The following is a 21230-nucleotide window of genomic DNA, read 5'->3' as shown; positions in this document are numbered from 1 at the left end:
GCCTTATGAGGAGCGGCTAGGGAACTGGGATTGTTTAGCCTGGAGAAGAGGAGGCTGAGGGGAGACCTGATCGCTCTCTACAACTGCCTGAAAGGAAGGTGCAGTGAGGTGGGTGTTGGGCTCTTCTCCCAAGTAACTAACGACAGGACGAGAGGAGATGGGCTTAAGCTGCGCCAGGGGAGGTTTAGGTTGGAAATTAGGAAAAATTTCTTTACAGAAAGGGTGGTCAAGCATTGGAACAGGCTGCCCAGAGAGGTGGTGGAGTCACCATCCCTGGAAGTGTTGAAAAAACGGGCAGAGGTGGCACTTGGGGACATGGTTTAGTCTAGTCTACCCTTGATTGGTTTAGAGTGGACTTGGTAGTGTAGGTTAATGGTTGGACTGGATGATCTTAAAGGTCTTTTCCAACCTAAACGATTCTATGATTCTATGATTCTATGTTTCTGTTGTGAGTGGGAGTGAAGCTTGGGATGAGACGCACACCTTGGGTTGCGTTGTCCCGGCACAGGCAGACGCGTGGTGCTGGAGGGGATGGCACGGTGTATTTTTGCGTGCAGCTGCTGCACCTCAAAGCCTAGACGCCGTGAAACATGGAGCTGTGGCAACGCAGTAAAGACAGTAAGAAAGCAGAGGAGCCAACAAAACGAGCTTCTCGGCACGGTTGTCTCTGAGGGGAGGTCACCCAGGTGATGGCCGTGCACCCCTACTGGGCTTTCTCTACTTGGAGCCTGGACTTACTTGGTGGTTTCTGCTCAGGACAGCTTGTCCTGTGCGAAGGGAAGAGAGGAATGAGTCTCAAAGCCATTTTCCCAGGAGAGCGTGATGGCTGACGGCTGGAAGGCGGCTCATGCTGTGCCGGTGCCCTCAGCAGCTCTCCCTGTGTCTGCCGGGACAGCCGGAGCCACGTGGCATGTTCACGCTGCAGGCATTTGCAACCTGAGCGCTTGGGCTCTCCATGAAAGTTCACCAAAGGGTATCTTGGTGGCCCATGTCTGAGCACCACGCTGTGCCCTCTTTGAGCACTTGGCATCTCTCACCTTGGCCTGGAGGGCTGCCACACATCCCGCTGGGCCAACTCTGACCAGAGACATTAGGATTTGCGATGTTGCTGCCTGCTCTGCCATACTTACTGGCTCATCTGGCTGCACGGTGCAGGGGCGGCCGGTGCGCAAGTCATTTCATCGAGAACAGTCATCCCGAGGCATCTCCTCCAACCACAGCATCGCAAGATAAAGCCGAAGGTGGAGAGCAGCCTCGCTGCTCACCCCTCGCTCCTCCACCGCTCCTTGCCACGCGGCGGCAGCTCCGGAGGCAGGTAGCAGTAGGGAGCTGGGCTGGAGCTGCAGTTCCCTTTAAGGGTTTCCAGTAAAATCGTTATTTCTAGCCTTGAGCCCTCCCCAGGAGGCTCGTTCAAGGCAGGTCCTCATCCTCCGTTCCTAAAAAACACCGACCCACCAGCACGGGGCCGGGTGCCTGGGGCAGGCCAGGGCTGCGCTTGCGTGGCAGGGGATGTTACGCAGCTCTCCTCCCTCTCCCCGTCCCTCGGCGGCCCGAGCCTGCCCGTGTCTCGCAGGAAGCCTTCTGCCATGGCGGTTTCTGCCTGGGTCGCGGCACCGCAGAGAGTCTCGTGTGGATGGGGACGGCTGCGTTTCTCGCTGTGACTCACCCTCCTCCTCCCCCCTCTCCTTCCACAGCAACAGTTGGAGGAAGAAGCAGCCAAACCACCAGAGCCTGAAAAACCCATCTCCCCCCCTCCTATCGAGTCCAAACATCGCAGCTTGGTGCAGATCATCTACGACGAGAACAGGGTGAGTCTGGGAACGATGGGAGTACAAACGTGCGATCGTGCCCCGTCACCCTGGCCGGGGCCGGGGAGGTCGGTAAGGGGTAGGTGGGGGATTCTCCTGGGCGAGGCCGCTGGGGCGGAGGCCGTGGGAGGTGGATAGACGGAGTCCTGTCGGGGACGGTGACGACAGAGGCAGAGGGCTGAGCCATGAGGAGCTCGCTCTGCTCTGTGGATTGAGCACAAATGTCCTGTTCTGAAGAACCCGCCTGGGGGGGGGGGGGGTTCCTGCGATCTGCCTTAGATTTGAAGCGTCCAGGAGATGCTTCAGAGCCCTGTCTGTTAAATGGTTTGTTTCATCCTTTCCCCCGGGAGGGAACCTGGTCGAAAGCTGCCTCTGAGAATGGGCTTTGGCGTGGTGGGGTGGGCTGCACGGATGGAGGGGGACATCCACGATGCTCCAATACTGGCAGGCCAGCTACGAGCTCTCCTGGCCGCCCCTGAGCCCCCCAGGCTGGAGCAGAAAGGACGTGGATGGAGCCACGGCTGGATTTGTGGATATTTGACGCTGTAAATAGCATTAGCAAAGGTCAGGCTGGCATCCCTGGCTCTGGATCTCTGCCTTGACCGCTCATTTGTTGCACTCAGCCGTTGCCTGTAATAGCAGCCTGAGGAGACACAAATTTTGCTGTGTGCTTTGGAGCAATGCTAGGAAATTGGGCCCTTTGGTAGATAATCAAGCATATTCATTTTCATTTAGGTGTTGGATAAAAAGGATGATTTTGCATAAAAGGAAAACTACCAGTCACTAATTATTTTGAATTGCGAGGCCTGCGATTTCACTGGAAGCTGCAGAAATCCAGGTGCCTGACTCCTAAAAAGAAGAAGAAAAAAAAAAAAATCGCATACCCTGTGCTGCCAGGCAGTGCAATTTTCCTGGTTTTCCTTTTTCCATCTGCTTCTCTCCCTGAGCAATAGGAAACCCAGCGCTGGCACAGTGTGTTGTGCGAGTGGGTGAAAGCTGAGGTCGATGCCTTTGAAGCGTTAGCAAGCGCCGGCTGGCGATAGCGTTGCAGACGCTGGGCTTTGGGGGCAGGTGCCGAGTGTTCCTCAAAGCCCTTCTCCCCGTGGCACCACCACGTGCCCTCTCCAGGGGTCTTGGGCTAGGTGGCTTGTGCCTCCTGTGCAAGGGGTTAGGTTCCAAAAAAGGAGGTCTCAAACATTTTTATTCCTATTCCCTTGAGCCCCATCCTCCTTGGACACTCTTGTGGACCTGGACCACGTTATGAGGGGAAGAAACGGGTGATGGTTCTGAGGCAGGAAGGAAAGGTGATCTTCAGCCATTGCATCCCCGACGGCCTGCGTCGTAGCAGTCCCCGTTAGCTGGACCTGGCTCAGGGCTGAGGGTCCTGCCAGACCCTTGTCCTGCTTTGTCACCTCTTGTCGCTGCCCATGCCGGCAGCAGGGTCACCCTTTCCCTCCCGTCTCCCTGAGGCTCCCATCACTCCTCCACAGCAGACACGATCTGCAACCCTTGGGGTTGCTGCCCTGTCCCATGGGTGGTGGCAAAGAGTGCAGAGAGCAAGCACGGAGTTCTGTGTTTCTCCTTGAAAGTGTATGGCCATACCACCTGGGACGCTGTCCCACACAGTGCTCGGAGCGGGTGGCATCCATTTGTCAGCGTGCCCGACTTTATTCCAAGTTACACTGATCCTCGAAGCCAGGCCGCTACCAGGAGTGTTTCGCTGTTAACCTTCGTGATAGGTGCTCTCGTTCCAGGTGGGTGCTCAGCAAACGAAGGTCACGTCTGACACCAAATGTCTGCATAATTTCAAATCTGGCTCCGTGTTTGTGTCCGCATGATCCCTGGGATGGGTAAATGATGATTCTTCCCCTCTTCTTGTAAAGTCCCCTTGCGAGTAGCGTGTAAGCAAGCCCGTCTGTGGGTTGGAGACTCAAACCAAACAACCCTTCCCTTTCGCTTGATAGAAACCGTAGCAGGCTGGAGGGAAGGAAGTTCCTCCTTTGACAAAGTCGTGATCTGTTCACGGGCAACGGAGTCAACAGAGCCTTGCTGGCCGGTTGTAATGGCTGAGGCCAGGTGATGGAAGGATCCTGTAAGTGCCGTAGCGGGGAGATGCCGAGCTGCGGGCTGCAAGGGGAAAGGTGTGCTGAGCCTTGCCAACAGCATCGCTGTTGTCGTGGCTCCAGTAGGAAAGGTGGGATCCAGGATGCAATTGTCCTTCTAAAGGGCATCGTCGGTGATGACTGCTCTTCCCCTTGGGGCCAGGAGGAGGAAAACTGGAAGAGGAAAGGACGTGGGAGCAGCGTCAATTAGGATCGGGGGTGGAAAAGAGTGGCTGGTGGTGGGATGTCAGGTTGCTTCATGTGGGTTTGGTGACAGCAGAGCATCCGGGTGTACCCAGCCGTCTGTCGGACGGGACAGCCCTGGGCACGCTTGTGCTGACCCACGGCTTTGCTGCAGCTTAACGCTTAATTGCAAGGTGAGATGGTAGGAGCAGAGGGCTGTGAGCCAGATAGAGACGTATTGATCAAGAGCGGGGAAGGTCACTGAGCCAAATTTTAAGCCTTTCCGCCTCTTCTGTGCTGCGGAAGAGCAGTGAAGTTGGATGCCTCGAGGTCTGCTCGCAGGAAAAGCGGCTGTAGCGGCTGAGCCGGGGCTCCAGCCTGCGCGCAAAGGGAGAGAAGCCTGATCCAGTCTCATCGCTCAGCTTGCGGCTTGCTTGAGGGAGGCAGCGCGCAGCGAGAAATGCAAATAACAAGAGGATATTCAGGCCTCAGGAAGAGCCGAGAGAGCAAAGCACCCCAGAAGAGCTGGCAAAGCCTGAAATGATCTTTAAAGAGCAATATTGTGGAAGGGGGAGAAAGCCAGCACTTGTGCTGACGCCAGAGCAGGTGGGAGGCGGCGCGCTTCGTGGAGGGGCTGTCGCCTGGCTCCGCTTTCATTTTTCATGAACCGCGGGTCTTGTGCTTCGCCGAGCACGCGGGTGCCGCTGTGCCCATTCCCACCGCTCCTGCCAGGCTGTGCCGGAGTTACACACTGCGTGCAGTTATACCCCGAACAAAGGAGACACCAAAAGCGGTCCATGGGAGAGAGGAGGTTACGTGAGGACAGAGCAGCTAGAAACGCCAGAAAATCAAGTTAGCCAGCCATTCTGTGACCTACTTTCCTTTTGGCAATAACTGTGGCTTTGCAGGGGTGAATGGTTTCTAAATTTAGCTTGTGGTTCATCAGGGAATTCTATATATTTTTCTCACCGCCGCGCTGGGTATGGATGAGGGATTGGGATGCAGGTTGGCGCTGGCCTATATCAGATTTTCTCAGAATTCAGGTTTTCTGATGCTAAACGCCTGCCACGCTGGTTTTCCCTCTCGTGACCTATTTAACGCGGACGGTTTGAAAAGTTCCTTCGTGTCGGAGAGGATAATTGTGGAAAACGTGACCTGTAATCCCCTCTTGCTACACTCTGCTGGACAAGTAATTGATTTCCAGAAAAAAAAAAGTTGGCTGTACAGATTCTGCTGGGGAAGAGCACAGAGAAGGTGCTCTTGACTGTGGTGAAAACCCGTCCTGTGAGGCTGTGGTTGCATTTGGGAAGGTTTTAGGAGATTTGGTTTATAGAGAGGCAGTTGATATCCTTATTCGTGGTCACTGAGATCCAGGTGCTTCCTGCCCTGGGTATGTGCTGACCGGAGCCACTTCATCTTGTCTCCAAAGATGAACGGCGAAATTGCACCTGAAAAAGTACCTTTTGGGAAATGTTTGCAGTATAACACAGGAAAACACGCGTGTATGTCTCCAAGCCAAGATTTCAACTGTGAGTGCAAACCGTACCATTTCTGAAAGGATGTATGGGAGTGGAAGTTAACATTTTCGTTACTATCCGCAGACTAAACTGAGAATAAACGGTGGGTAGCATTTTCAAAAGCATCCGAGTCCTATTTTCAAAAGTACTTCTAGTCCTCGAAGAGACAGAATGATGTTTGAAAACCGTGATGGGTGCTAAAATCGCTGAGGTCGGTCAGAAAGTGCAGTGGGGACCTCGGAGGACCGTTTCGGCTTCAGGGAACGTGGGTGTGGGATGGGGTGCGTTTGCCAGTCCCCGTCACCCCCTCTCTGGGAGCCGGGTGCCGGCAGGACGGTGCAGAGCTACCTGGGGAAATGGGGGTGTGACGGGCGTCTCGGTTGCTGCTAGAGGCTGACAGCAGTGCAGGCGTTGGGGATCTCCTAAATTAAACCGTGTGAGTGACCTTTAGTGTCTCCCCTGCGGCAGGGAAGCTGATCCCTGCTGGGTCTGGCACCTCTAAGGCGGTAGCTGTGTGGCACAGCCTCCTTGCAGGCTTTCATTTGCTCCGCTGGGATGCCTTACTGTGGCGAGAGAATTTAGCTACCTTCACCTCAAATCCCCATAACCGGGGCAGATCCTCTGTGCATATTTTTAGCCGTGACTTTAATCCGCTGGGCTGTCCACGGGATTCCTTGCATCCGTCTTCCCCTGAAATTGATTGAGCATACCTGGGCTCGAAGATGTTTTTGTGCTTTAAATGGAAATTTCCAGGTCCCTTGCTAAGCATGGGGAGGAGGGCATCGTCGGTGTTGCTCCAGATTGCTCTCCGTGCCTTTCCTGGGATGCTGGGCTGGCTGAGCTCTCCTTGCTACCTGTCCTGGAGGATGCTGCGCCGTGGCAGCCCTGGCCGTGCCAGCAGCCCAGCGGTGCGTGACTGTGCTGGGTGAATTCTCCTCCAAGTCCCCTGCATGCCCAAAGTCCCTATCAGCCACCGTGCACGCAGGCGTGCTCGTGCCTTCTCTCCAGCCGTCACGACGGATCCGGGTGCTTGAAGGCTCTCTGCCATGTGTTGGAGCCAGGCAGGATTCCCGCTTGGAGACCAGCAGATAAAAAGCAGCCTCCGTCCTCGTGCCAGACCCGTCCCTGCGAACAAGCGCACATCAGCTCTCCTCTAAACCACGGAGCTCGTTTATCGGAGAGGGAGAGGTCGTGTCAGGACACGGCGCGACTTCGCCCTCCGTCGCCGTGCCGGAGAGGGGACGCAGCACGCTGCGACCCACCGCAGCATGGCGAGGGCTGCGGCGAGTCCCCCCGCGTCGCCCCTGCGCGCTGCGGGTGCCGGCGGCTTGCGGCCGTGCAAGCCCAGCCCGGCTCCGCTGTCAGCCCTCCGAAAAACTGGGTTTGATGCAGCGCAGGCAGTGGAAGGAGGCAGCAGCGCCTGTCTCGCTCTTGGGATTGAGTTGGTGGAAATCAATAAGATTAAATTTTAATTCGTTTTCTGTCTCGGTGCTTGTTCCTTCAAAAGGGCACAGCTATCTGTCTATAAATTCAGCATTATGCTGTAAAATTGGAATTCAAAGGATTGTTTTGAACTTTTTCCACCCCCTGCTGCTGTTGTGTCTGTGCGGAGCGTGTTCCCAGCTATCCGTTTACCCTCCTCGAATACCTTCATAAAGCATTAATGCCCCATCCATAAATAAGAGAATAAATAAATGAATACTTTTAGCATTGCAAAGTATAATCTAGCCGTTAACTGCTCAAAGGCACCGAGTGTGACTCAGATCCCACGGGGATTTTATGTCTGTATCACTCTGATTTTCTATGAACTCCTGATTTACATTAGAAAGGGAAGAATCAGACCTGCATCGTCAGCACGGAGCTGGTGCAGTAAATAAAACCTTATCAGTGAAACTGCTTTTGAGCATTAAATCTGCAGGGTTTTTTTCAAATTCTGGTTTATCTAGTAGTCAGGGTGGGGGCATTTTGTATTTGGCTGCTGAAAGGGCCTGGTTCGCTTTGCTTTTGTTTCCAATTTCTTTTTCTCGTCTTGGCTCAGTGATGCACGATGGGCTTTCAGATAGTTCGGAGGAAAACTGGAAAGGTCAGAGGTTAGATGCTGTTGACACTTCTGCGTGATGGCAAGGCTTCCAGAAAGATAAAACTGAAACATTTGTCCACGACTAACCCAGACCAGATAATGCCACATCCTGCTGCATTTTCGGGTTCTGGAAGTATCGACGAGAAGTGCAGAGAACCCAGATCTGTCGGAGGGAGGAGCATGGGCTCAAGCTGCGCCAGGGAAGGTTTAGGTTGGAAATTAGGAAAAATTTCTTTACGGAAAGGGTGGTCAAGTATTGGAACAGGCTGCCCAGAGAGGTGGTGGGGTCACCATCCCTGGAAGTGTTCAAAAAACGGGATGACGTGGCACTTGGGGACATGGTTTAGTCTAGTCTACCCTTAACTGGTTTAGTGTGGACTTGGTAATGTTAATGGTTGGACTGGATGATCTTAAAGGTCTTTTCCAACCTAAACGATTCTATGATTCTGTGATTCATAGACCCTGTGGCACGGCTCCGGCTCCTTGGGTTGGGTGACCGGATCTTTCCTATTACTGCTCCAGTGCGGAGGCTTTGATTTCTAAAAGCCTGCTGTGCAACGCCAACGTTTCCAGCAGTTTTACAATGGCGAAACGTTTCAACGACCGTTTGCAATGGCAAAGGCTCGTTAGCACCTCGCTTTATATTTAATATGCCTTTGATGGGGACTGTAACCTTGCAGATGACAGAGCGTGACGCTAGGTCAGTGGAAACCCAGCTGCGATGGGGGTTCGGCCCTTGGCTGCGGATGGTGTACGAGCAAGCTGACCACAGAAACTGGCTGGCAATGACAAGCCGGAGACCGGCGAGCAACCGAAATGAGTCGGCTTGTCATGCTCCACGCAGAATAGGCAGGGACTGGTGTTAACACACAGCTCCAATGTGACCCATTTCCTCAGTTTTCTTACTTTTTGTGATTAGTCATTCGTAACCACCGCTGTACACATCTGCTGGCCCGAGCCTCGGGGATGGGGCTCCGCCGGTGCCGGAGCGATGGGGAGATGGCTCCAGCCACGCGCGGGGAGGCGGAGAAGCGGGGAGCGTGCGGGGCACCCGCATCCCACGGGCACCCCCGGAGAGCATCAGCCCCTGGGCCGGCTGAGAGGAGCCTGGCACGTAGCACCGAGGGCGACCGATGTCCCCTGATGCTCGGGGACGTTTGGGTTCGGGGAGGGCCTGGGGGAGGGCGCGCACATCCTCAGGCTCCCGCGGTTGGGTTGGGAGCGCCGGCGGTGGCCATCCCTGCCGGCTGCGGGAGCTGGGGAGGGAATTGCGTCGCTTTCCCTTCCCACGGCGCCGGGGCTCGTCCCACCTGCTTTGCGGGGAGGGCAGCAAATGGCTGGGGTGGTTTGGCTCTCGGAGAGAGGGTGCTGAGGTTTAAAGGGGAACAAATCAGTACCCGTGGTCATAGGAATGAAAACCTTTCCCCATGAAACCGGCACTGCCAGGTCGTGGTTTGGTCCCGGCAGATCTTGGCACAGATCTTGGCCTTTAAATCCCCCCCAGACTGTTTGCTTTTCTGCTTCACGTAGAAAGGTGTCTCGCCTGAGGGTTTCCATGATTTCTGCTGACTTCAGCCACACTCCTCCCGAATTTTGTTTTCAACGCTCCAGCCTGCCTCTTTGCCGGGCCGCTCCTGCGGCTCCGCCTGCCCCGGGGAGGTCGTGCCGCTGGGACAGGAATTTTTCCCAGCGCCGCCCTGCGCACAGCTCTCCTGCCTCTCAAAGGGCTTTGCTTATCTCCGTGCAGGACATGCCTGGTCCCAAATAGAAACCCTTCCATTCCCCAGCACTGCTGCCTACGGGCTGCTATAAATAACCCCGGGAGCACGGTTCAGCTGCAGCAGCTTTGCACTGCATGGAGCAATGGCTGGAGTCAGTCCAAGAAAATGCCGCCTCCTAATTTCAGATCCGCTTTCTCAAAATAACTCTTGTGTTTCCTTCTCTTCCATTTTTAAACTTTGCTTTAAGAAGAGCCCACGCGAAATCCCAGACTCTCCCTCCCTCTGGTTTTGGATGCTCCGCTGCCTCGTGGGGTCGGCTCGTCATCCCCGCGGGAGCTCGCGTGGCCGGGAAGTTGCTCTCCCACCCGCTTCCCCCTCCCAAGTCTATTTTAAGTTTCTTCAAAGGAAAAACAAGGGGCTGGAGTTTGCTTTGGAAGCCAAATGCTTTTTAGGCGAGAACGGAGATTTTCATAGTCTGCAGGGAGGTTTTCGTTGTTGACGAAGGTATCTTTAGCTCCAGGCCTGTTGGAGGAGCGTGAGATGGGGTAGGAGCGTGACTTCCTCAGCTGCGGTCTGCCGGCCCGCGCCCCTGCCTGTGGGGAGATGGGGAGGGAGGTTTTTGGGGAGCAGATGCTGCTGCTTGCCACATCCGCGGGTCCCCTTTTGCATCCGTGGGCTCCGCAGTGACACAGATCAGTGTTTGCGGTTCAGCCGCGCTTCTTGAGACATCTTGATCCCTGCAAAATGCATGTGGAGGACTAGTATGTGATGGGCTTCACCTCTCCATCCGAGTTGTGCCTACACATGCTCCAGAGGAGGTACCTCTGCCCTTGGAAGAGCCCACGGTTCGCTCGTGCTCGTGCCCGTGCCGGTGCGAAACCCAGAGCCACTCTACCGGAGCAAAGCGGTTCTGATGGTAAATGGGAGCAAAATTCAGCCTTGGGGCTTCAGTCCCCCCGTGAACACCGCCGCTCCCAGTGCTGTAATAATATTTCAGGACTCTGTACCGAATCGGGAAAAGGGGTCATTAGCTGCTTGCTGTGGAGCTGCAGAGGGACTATAAAACCGGTGGGGATCTTCATGCATCTCATCAGAAGTAATGGCTAGATTTGCTTCCTGATACATTTCTTTCTGTTAAATCACAGGGACTGCAGGCACAGGTGGGGTTATTCAGCAGATGTAGGATGAACCCTCTGGTTTCCTTCTGCAGGGTCGATCACTAAGCGTACTCCTAACGAAATCAATGCTGGAACCGAGTCCTAGGTGGCTGTGCCTTTGGAAAGGAAAGGATTTAAGAGAGCTGCCGGTGGTCTTTAGCACAGGTCCTGCGGCTGTGGAGAGAGCTGGGGGCTGCCATTGCCTGTGAACGGTTTGAGGTTTGCCTAAACTGCCCAGCCAGGCTTCTGGCTAGCTGGGTCCCCAGGCAGGAGCATGTCTCCCTGTTTGTCTCTGTCCTCCAGGACAAGCCCCAGCGTGGTGGGAACCTTCTGCTGGGCATAATATGTCCTTCCCAGTTCTGCCGCCAGCTCTCACCGTGGTCTGCGTGGCCTTTCAGACAGCTCATTACAGTTCTGCTATGATCTGATAAATGCAGCAAGGAGCATCAGCAATTACAGAGGGTGTCAAGTGTTAATTGGGCAGCTTTCAAGATAGAGGCATTTCTTTGTGTACGTACAAAGATATGACGTGCTCGGAATAGCTTCCCCTCCTGATCTTTCGTTCTGGAGACGTGTACGTTACAGTCGGTTAATGCAAGACAAATTATGTCATTCTTCTTGATTCGCCACATGTTCTGCCTATGGTGATTTGCCTCTGGGTTGTCTCATTAAGTTGTCTAAACATGGCAAATGCAGCAGCTGAACACACTCGTTTTTTTCTCAAAGTTAATCGCATTGTACACACGGGCCTCCAGCATCGTCGGTTCCTAGCTGTGCCACCCGCCGCGGCCAGGGCATCTTTCACCAGCGCTGGTGCCCAGGAGAACGGGCTTCTGGTGGGACAGGCTACCTCGAGCTGGGGCTGCAATCTTCTACCTGCAATTACGCTGCTTGCAATTAATCAGGGTGCTGATTTTTGTCCCCAGCAAGCGGTGGTGGGCCAGAGGGCACTTGGCCAAATCACCCTCTTGGCAGCGGATGCAGTGTCTTTTGTAGCAGTCTTAATGACCCCTCCTGAAAGTCTTACCCCCTGGTTTTAATTGTTTAAAGTTTCTGCATGCCACGGTGCTGATGTTCTCCGAGGTCAGCAGATTTTACAGCACTTGGAGACCAAAATATTAAGCTCTGGCTGGGAGTTCTCCATCGCGTGATGAATATTTCCAAGGGGCAATTCCCTGGGCAGACTTGGCTTGTTCCCATTAATGGAGCCAGGTGCGCAGCGGTGGAAACATCTAATGCCTCAAGGGTAGCTGGGCCGGGCTGTGTGGCTCTTGGGTTTCTCACCCGGGCTGCGTTTGCGGGGGTTTGATTTCCCCGTCATCGGCTGGAGCATCCTCAGGGATGGCAGAGCCAGGCACTGCGTTAGCCAGGGCTGTCCCATCTTCGTGATCCAGTGAGGAATCCCCTTTCGGGGAGGGGATCTGCTGTGGAAGAGGCACGCGCTCCAGCAGATGTGGTATTTTATAAGGAGGGTAGATACCTGTCTCTCATAGCTTGGGCCACGTGTTATGCCCCGTTGATGTAAAGCTTTGCGAGTGCTGTGCTTTGCAGGTAGATCCTGGTGCCGGGGATCACTTTGCTTCCCCTGTGGGTCAGGTGGGGACGGTCCCTTCTTTCCCTTAAGCGTCCAAGCACCCTCACATCGGCAGCAGGGGGAAGAGCTGGGAGCAGTTTATTGCAGCGTGGAAAATGTAATTGCCATGTGTAAACACGCGGCTCCTTTCCCCGGAGCCCGAGCCCCAGGCAAGGGCAGGCACTTGCTTCTGTCGCAGCTGTTTCCCAGCATCTCCCGGCCTTCGTTCTGGGATGCACTTGCTCTCCAAAGACCCATCTCCATCACCAGGATAGCCACGCTTTCTCTGTGGTCCCTGCAAGCAGCTCACCACCGGTCCGGCCCCGGACAGACGCGCGGCGTGCAGCACGCCGGTGATGCGGGAGCAAGCTGCTGGGTGGCTGCAGGGAGAGCTGGGCGCTGGTGGCACCTCTCCACCTGTGGTCCTCCTGGGATGGAGCAGGGACTCGGGAGAGGCCAGAGGGGCAGAGCAGCTCGCTGGGATGGGCTCCAGCTGCGTTTCGGGTTCTGCCACAGCATCGCTGGCTGCTCCGCTTCTCTGTGTACGTGTGTGTCCTTGCCTGCGAGGTACACGCAGTGATCGTGACATCTGTGAACCCCGACTTCTGCCGCGCAGGAGCGCTGCGGATGAACAGGCGGGGATGTATTGATAGCAGGGCTGCTGCGTGCATCATGTGTACGTGTGGGGACGGTGCCGGAGCAGGCACGCTCCGTGGTTACATCTCTCCTAGCATCCTTGAAGTTGCTTCTAAATTGCAAAGAAGCTCTGTGTCCTCCGAGCGCGCAGGAAATAGAGGAGCTGGAAGCACGTCCCGGTTGCTGTGTTGCGGTGAGGCACCTGGTGCGGGTTTTGCAGCCGGGCCGGGGCTGTTTCGCCGGGGCCCTGAGCTTGCCTGCGGGCAGGGTGACTCATGCAGCTGCTCCTGAGGCCAACTCTGCAAAAGTGCACGCTGGCAGATCAGACCGTATGTGGGTGTGCAAAGCCCCGGCGAGGAACTTGCACACGTACCAGCTGCATCGGCGCTTCTGAGGACCGGCGGGCGGCGGGGGGGTAGGTGAAGCTTTCGGAAACCCACCGAGGGGGGCGGACACGGGGGCAAGCCGGCGGGGTGATGCGCCAGCTTTTGGGGAGGCATCCCCCGTGCTGAGACCAAGCGAAACTCATCCTGCCGTGAGTCTGCGGGAAGGTGAGAGGTGCCCCGTGCCAGAGAGCAGCGGGAGGCAGACCCCCGCAGCTGGAATCCCTGCCCTGCCCCGGGGTCGGGGGGGTCTTCACCCAGGGTTTGCCAAAGCCCCGCTGGCTCTGCCGGCGAGCCCGGCACCCAGCCTTCCCCAGCTCCCCAACCCTGGGGCTCAGCTCCCATCCTGCAGCTCCAGCGGGGCTCTAGTGCTTATTGGATTCAAATGTTGAATGTGCTTCAAAAAAGGGGTTTCCCCTCTCCCCCCTTTTAATCCTGGGAAGCTCAGCTCTGCCCACTGCTCCTTCACCCCTCTTTTAGGCAGCTGTGGATTTTCTCTCCCCCCTACCCCAAAGTAGCTAAAACTGCCTCTTTCACTGAACAAACGCCTCTGAAAATCCCTCTCCTCACCCCCCTCGCTGCCAGGTATTTGGCTTTATCGGCTCAGCCCCGTGGCTCCTAGGCAGGGTGCAGTGATCTGGATTTATTGGACTGTCGGTAACCCCCACTGAAAAGCCCGGCTTTGCAAGGAAGTGCTGTTGACTGAAAATGTCATCTTTTATTTAGACTCCTGCTGCAAGCAACCCATGTCTCTTTTTCAGGCCTGTTTAATTAGTAACCACTGCACAGCCCCTGACACGTGTTCCTGGGTGGGTTTTTTTTGTTTTAATAAGCACTAGGTAGCTTGGCCGGGGGCGGGAGGGATCAGAGAAGGGTTCCTCTGCGGCAGGGAGGGGAGGGAAGCGAGAGCGAGACGAGGAGCCAAGGGCAGCTCAGATCTAATGATCACATGCTCGTGAAGCGATGAATCCTAGAAAGGGCATCTGCGTGTGTGTGCCGGCTCGCCCGCCCTCCTCCTCGCGTGGCGGCGGTGCGGAGGTAACGGCTGCGATCCCCCCGCCTGGCACCCCGAGGGGTCAGGGATTCGGGTCGCTTCCTGGGCAGAGCTCGGATTCATTAAAGTCGGGATAACTCCAGTGCCGCGGAGCCCTTTGCCCGTGGGGCTTTCCTGCAGGTCCAGAGGCTGAGCTGAACCTTTCCACCCACTTTCAGGCAGGGGTGGGATTTAAGGCGGCTCCGCGGAAGTTTGGGAAGGGGTTTCAGCACGGGGGCAGAGCTGGAGCAGAGGGCTGTGACTGTAACCGATGGCAGAAATAACTTTTCTTCTCCCTCTCCCCTTTCCTCCCTGCAGAAGAAGGCAGAGGCTGCCCACCGGATCCTGGAAGGACTGGGTCCCCAGGTGGAGCTGGTGAGTGTTACCTCTCGCTGCGGGGAGCGGGAGCGGGGCCAGGTTTGGAGGGAGGTTCCAGGGTGGTGAGCGTGGCACCCCGTCTGTGTCTAAGCTGTCAGAAGGAAGCGTGCTGCTGGCCGGGACCTCTTGCTGGCACGGCACCAAGGCAGGAAGCGAAGTCGCTGAGATGAGTACCGAAACTCAAGCAGAGACACACACGCAGAGCCCTCTTCGGAGAGCCTTAACCCTTAGGCTCCTTCCTCGCGCGCTGCAGCGGCGGAGCTGGCCGGCAGAAGGGGCTTCGGCGCAGTCTGGGATGCTGATGGGTTCATCTGCTGATGGGTTCATCTGCTGATGGGTTCATCTGCTGATGGCAGCTGCAGCGCCGGGGCTGCGGGGCTGCTGCCTGGCCGGCCAGCCTCATGGTGCTGCATGGGAGGGACGGGTGCTGGGACGGCTCTCCTCCGTCCCACCCCGCTGCAAATGGAGGAGGGTGCAGGAGGGTGCTCTGTGAGCACAGCCCGGTCACAGCTGCAACGACCTGCAGGTATCAGGAGTCGCACGCATCCTATTGCTGCCTCCCTCCTGCACAGGGAAGCTGAGAAAAACAACTTATAATAAACTGTCAGTTTGGGACCGCCCCCTCATCCAGCAAAATCCAGCTGTAAGTCAAGTGATCGATTGCTGGAGGGGTGGCTGAAAACAACCCCTGAGGGGCTGAGACCTGGAGAAGGGTGCTGGGAGAGGGTGCGTGTGAAGCGATGCTGCTGGAAGGAGCGGAGCGGATAGCCGTGGTCTGGCGGAGCATCTCTTGCTTTGCACTGGCCGTGGGGTGCGATGGAGCGAGCCGGTTTGGCCACGCAGCTCGCAGTCCTCAGCAGCTGTAATTTGGACTTGCCTTGTGGAGGTGGTGCTAATCACTATCTTCCCCGGGTGTGTAAGGGAGAGGTCACAAGGGAATTAGTGCTCGCTGCTACGTGTTGAAGCCCGCTTCCTTGTTTGGGGAGGTAGCACTCATTATTTTTCCTTTGAGTCACCAGGGTCAAACCCCTTGCTTGCTTTCTGCTCTAAAGATTTGGCAGTGCCTGGCGTTGGCGTTTCCTCGTCCGAAAGATGTTGCATTTCCTTTCCTTCCTCCTGCCGCTTTTTTTTTTTCTTCCCCCCGCTCCTTTTTTTCCTTTTTTTAGTTGTTTGATGCTTTGCCCTTGGGTGCTGGCACTGCGCAGGGGAGCTGCAGCAGAGCCCGGTGCAAACCTTTCCTCTGTCACTCTGCCTTACTCCTCGGAGGGCGGGGGAAGCCTCTGCTGAGAAAACCCTGCAAAACCCCGGTTGGGCTCTGTGTGCGTCTTGCAGGCTGTCTCGTCTGTCTGCCCAGAGAGAGACACTTCCTATGGCCCAGCCCCCACGCCGTGTCGGGCAAAACAGCACCCGGGACCTGCCAGTGGCCTCCGAGAGATGAGATGAATAGTCAGATCTTCTTTTGAGTTGGAAAGGAAGCAGCTCCAGGAAGGAGAGCAGCTTTGCATGCTCTGCCTGACGTGCACGGCTGCTCCACCAGCCCTGGAGCTGCTGCAACCCGGAGGTCTCTTGCAGGGAGGTTGAGGCAGCCTGGTGCTAATCCTGTGCAAAGACTCTGCAAGGAGCGGTGGTGGCCGTCACCCAAGTGCAAGGTCTTGGATCGCTGTCGGCTCTGCTCAGGCTGCCGACGTCTCGCTTTTGGTTGTTCAGAGAGCTCTGGTTATTGCATTTGCAGCAGCGATGGTGACAGATGTGCGTCGGCTCGGTCGCGGGGCAGCTTGCCAGGGGCTGACGGTGCGAGGTCAGGGTGGCAATCGGTTAGTTGTGGCTGAGAGAGGCTGGAGGTTACCGCAGCGCTGGCAAACGGCGGCCGCGAGCGGGGTGAGGTGGTACGAGGTCTTGGGTGCTGCTGGCAGGACGGAGCCAGAGGCTGCATCCCCGGCTTGTGCTGGCGTTCACGGGCGGAGGAGCCGTGGTGGGGCTCTGCCTTCTGTCCTGCTGCCGGCAGGTTGCTCCGAGGGGTTTGCGTTTGAGCGAAGGAAGAAATCTTATCGCCTGAGCACGTCGATGGGCTTGTTTGAGGCTGCCTGTAGCATTAGCTGGAAGGAGGAGTTCTGAGAGTGATCCGGTATAGCATAAATAGGGATTTACCCAGAAGTTTCCGGTCTGCGTCGTGGGTTTCCCATCAAGCTGGAAGCTGCTGGGAGGTGGCCCAGCTCTGGTCGAAAACTCTCCTGCCTTCAGTCTTTTAAACAGCTCCCTCTGAGCTTGCAGGCTCACAGGCTCTTTGCTGGCACTGGTGTCCTCGGGTTGTACATCTCAAAGAAGCAGCAAGCGTTTCTTGCTGGTTCCTGGCTTCTCGCTGCTTTGACCTTACAAGGTCTGGCCCTGCACTTTTTATCTTGAAGGTGTCAGTCATGTCTGATCCTCTTCAGAGGAGCTTCGTTTTTGTGCTCCTGGGGTTTTAAACGTGCAGGATTGCCCCTGAATCCCTTTGCCCGTTACTCCTTGCTGGTGCCTCTCCATCCTGTCTGCTGGGGTTTTGGGTGGCCCTGCACCTCTTCCCTGGCCCTCACGCCGGCCCCAGCCGGCGCAGGACACACCGGTGCGCTGGGCCGCCACGGCCGCTGCCCTCCGCTTGGCTGGGGCTCGGCTCCCGTCCCCACGGTGGAAATCACCCCTGCCTGGGGATCCCTGGGAAGCAGGGATCCAGGTCAGGTCCCGGGAAGCCGGCGCTCCCCTCGAGGTCAGGAGGAGGTTGTGACTCTGCAAACCAGGGCTCTGCTCATTTCACCCCTGCAGCGTAGCGGTACCATTTTAAAAATGACCCCGTGTTTTCCCCAGGGAGAAATGTCATTGAGATGTGTAGTCTGAACGCTGCAGTGGCCAGAAAGCAATTGAGACCTTTCATGCTGTTTTATTTTTAAACAGCTTTCAGTAAATCCAAGGGTTTTGCAGTAATAGCTTTGCATTGCAATTATGTTTTTCTTAAATGTCATCCCCCAGAGAAATGCGTTACATGTCCCTTACCCTGGAGAAACGCTGCGGATGTTCTGAACGTGTCACCTTACCTTCTGTGTCACCTTACCCATCTGACCAGTCAGCTTTACTTCTGCTTACTCATTGAGAAAGCTGTAATTCTGTGCAGGTTGCAGATGGCTCTGAGAGAAGATGCTGTTTCTCAGTCCCTGCCCTATTCAGAATAAAGTTTCTTTAACTATTTAGTCTGTGAGGATATGTTCTCTAGGGGTAGGTAGAACTTGTCTCCTGGCTTGCTCCACTGCGTGGGCTGAGGTGCAGTGCCAAGGCTGTTGTGCAGACAGAAGTCTCTTTGAAGATGCTAATGTCGTGTGGATGTTGGGTTTGGGTCCTGGAGTTTCTTATTTCTGAACGTTTGGGCATTTCTTTTAAAGTGATGTGTTCCAGTGCTTGTCTGTTAACACTTTTAGGTTTGCTAACTAAGAATTTGAGTGGCTGTTTATATCATAGATAAGTAGTAGTGGAAAAGAATCAGCAGGCTTTGGTGAGCTGAGCGGCACCAGGGCATCCGTGATGCCCACAGGCACGTGAGCATCTTCCAACCCAGGCGCAAACCAGAACGTTTGCACCACTGCCTTCTCCCAGGAGGAAGGTATCTGTAACTCGTCACGTGTCAGCTTCTTTGCTTTGATTTTTATGAGCACAGAGGGAAGAGAGGCACTTTTACTTATCAATATTTCCAGTTCCCGCAGTCCTCTTCCAAGAGGCAGTTGCTGGTCAAGGCAGCCCAGTCGAGCCTTCCCAGGATGACTGTGGATGTGATGCTCCAGAGCCACGGCTTGATTTCTTCTCTCCGTGGTGCAGACCTGCCTCTCTCGAGCTACGTGATGAGACGGATGTCTGTGTTCCTCTGAGCTTTCCAAGCGTGAAGTGCACGGCCAGCTCTGAGCCTGGAGCCGGACCAGCAGATCTGAGAGGATTCGTGATAGAAATACCCCTGGGGAAGGGATACCGCTGAGAACACGTCTCCTTCTGGGGGACCTGCTTGTCCCTCTCGTCTGCCCTGGCTCAGCTGGCACGGGGTGGCCGGGTGTCTCCTTGCGGGTGTCTCCTGGCAGACCCGCAGCCCGCCGTCCCCTCGCAGGGTAACAGATGTCCGAGCGCTGCTGGCAGCCCCGCAGCCCTCCTGGGAGGCAGCGGTTCATCTCACCACGTCTTGTCTGCCTGGGCTCCTCTGCGTGCCTCTTCCATCTGGGGATTACGTGTGCTTTCCCAGAGAAGAGGGACGTGTCCAAGGGCAGCCGGAAAAAGAAGCTGATGACCTGCTGGTGCCAAGATGCAGCGGTGATGGGCTGCAGAGAGTAGGGAGAGCTACAGCCAGTCTCCTTTCTGTACAGGTCGATGCGGCTGTCCCGGTGTGTGGCAGGGGAGAGGCGAGGCAGTATCTGTTTTTTACAGGGCAGTAGAGACAGGCTGGCTGTGTGGAAAAACAAGCTTCTGTGCCAAGCACCTGGGATGGTGATGGAGAGAGAGCGCGGAGGAGGTGAGAATAACACCTTCAAACTGGAGGAGAAAGGGACCCACCTGTGTTTGCAGCTCCTGGCCTCTCCAGTGCTGCTCACCTCGTTGAGCAGATGTTCAGCAGATGTTTTGCTCTTTTCCTGCGTTTAATCTGAGATGAAACTGAGTGGACCCAGAGCGTAGCCTCAGCCGTACGGCCACAGTAGGAAGGTGAGCTGGTTTGTATGTAGCCATGGCCACGAGGCTTCCTTCAGCCAGCACCCGGCCATCACACGTCCCCCTGCCTGTGTTCGGCCACAGGTTTTCGATTGCTCGCAGCTGATTTGGTGCAAGTTTGTGAACTGCTTGAAAACTTGGGCGTTGTTGCTGTGGTTGGACAGGAGCTGCGCTCGTTAGGTGCCCAGTTGCTGCTGATGGTTGGGCCATGGCAAGCTTTTGATTAGCACAGTCTCGGACATGTTCGCAGCAGCTTAGCTGATGACTTAGAAAAGCGTCGAAGGGCTTAATCCTGAGCACCCTGTCAGCCTGCTTATGCGGACGGAACTGGTGGCAGCTCCTGGGGCACGGCCTGAGCTGTTAATCGCAATGGCTGGGATTGAGCGTGGTCTCTGTGGCACCTCTCCCTCCGGAGGTGGGACCCTGTATTGTGCAGGTTCCCCATGGGTCCATCACCTTGCGGATGGGAAGGGAGAGGCAGCGAGGGCAGTGGCCAGGGATGGATCCAGCTCTCCTGACTCCCCAGCACGCCCACTGAGAGTGCGGGGGGGCAGAGCAGCTCCATGATGGGTGCTCACGTCTGGTGCTGGAGACGGGCTCTCCGCAGAGTAACCCTGGACAAACCACTTGTCCTACCGGAGCCCAGTGCCCCTCCTGAGGGACAGACAAGAGCATTGCTCTGCGTCTGGGTGCTGGGGGACTGCAGCAACGTGCCCGGGGGCCAACCCACCCCCGGCGTTGCTGGAAACCACAGGGGCGAACGCTTGTCCTGCCCGCAGTTGCCTGCGCTCGGCTCCCTGGGAGAGCTCAGGCAGGCTTTTGCCGCGTAGACATAACAATTTGCAGCACACAGACTGTCTCTTCCCGCTCCCCAAGCCCCCCTTTCCCCTTGCCTCCCCCGTGTCATATGTTCCAAAGCGCACTGCGTTTTTCAATCAGTGAATAACAACCACGTACTCCGCCGTGCCGTGTTTATGTGGATTACGTCGCAAATCGCTTGCTCTGAGCCAGCTCGCTCGAGCGCTGCCTGCCCTCCCACGGGCTGAGCCGGGATGCACCGTGACTCGAGCGGCGCTGCCGGGAGCCGGCACCCTCCAGTACGGCCGGGGAGCTGGGCTGGGGGCCACGGGCACGCCGGGGGGCGCGGGGACGGGCGCCTGGGCTGGCACAGCTCGGGGAGACGGGAACCTGCGCCGAGGCGGCAGCGCTTCTGACGGGTTTAAGTTTCTAAATGTCAGACCGTACCATTTATGCCTTCATTTTTCTTATTTATTTCAGCCATTATACAACCAGCCTTCAGACACCAGGCAATACCATGAAAACATTAAAATGTAAGTATGCGGCAATAAAGGCTATTTTAAATGTCAGGTTGGGCATTAGGCTGGAGCGGGAGGGATGCTAGCTTGCTCCCAGACCCTGATTAAAGCTGCTGAGGAATCACGAGCATGCTTTTCGAGCTGGTGTTGCGCTGCTCCGGGTGCCTGAAGCACAAACCAGCTCTAGGAGCAGCTCCAGGAGCCCAGCAGTTGGGAGCTGTAGCTTCAGACGGATGCTGAAGGTGCTGTTTGATTTTTCTCGGGGGGGTGGATGCGGGTCCTGGCCGGTCTCTTGGTGTTTTGAGCACTTGTTGTGGGTGATTTCTTCTGTGTTTCACGCGTACTGAAGTATGAAATCAGCTGCCAGCGTGTGTGTGTTTGCATGCAGGAAAGATGAGGTAAAATGAAAAGTTGCAATTACAATTAGATTTTCATGAAGCACCTCTTGAATGTCTAATAGCAACTGGTTATTTCAAAGATACTTACTGAGACTTAGCAATCATCTAATTTAACTTATCACCTCAATACACAATTTAATCATCAACCTGCATTTAATAACCACAGTGACTTCCTGAACATAGAAGAAATATAACAGATAATGAGAATAGCGATAATTGTGATTATTGTTGG

General features: G+C 55.8%; 1 protein-coding gene across 1 annotated transcript in view; it reads left to right on the top strand.

The window, feature by feature from the left end:
- The window catches only part of NCOR2 (nuclear receptor corepressor 2), a 182696-nt gene that overhangs the window by 54378 nt on the left and 107088 nt on the right, over nt 1–21230 (top strand). Inside the window, exons 5-7 of the mRNA XM_075719315.1 lie at nt 1695–1808; nt 14512–14568; nt 20563–20615. Coding sequence (XP_075575430.1) covers nt 1695–1808; nt 14512–14568; nt 20563–20615 — 224 coding nt within the window. The remainder of the gene's footprint in view (nt 1–1694; nt 1809–14511; nt 14569–20562; nt 20616–21230) is intronic.

Source organism: Pelecanus crispus, chromosome 11, assembly GCF_030463565.1.
Source record: "Pelecanus crispus isolate bPelCri1 chromosome 11, bPelCri1.pri, whole genome shotgun sequence".
NCBI classification, from domain to species: domain Eukaryota; kingdom Metazoa; phylum Chordata; class Aves; order Pelecaniformes; family Pelecanidae; genus Pelecanus; species Pelecanus crispus.
Note: the sequence above shows the minus strand (reverse complement) of the source record. Positions and strands in the feature narration are given on the sequence as shown.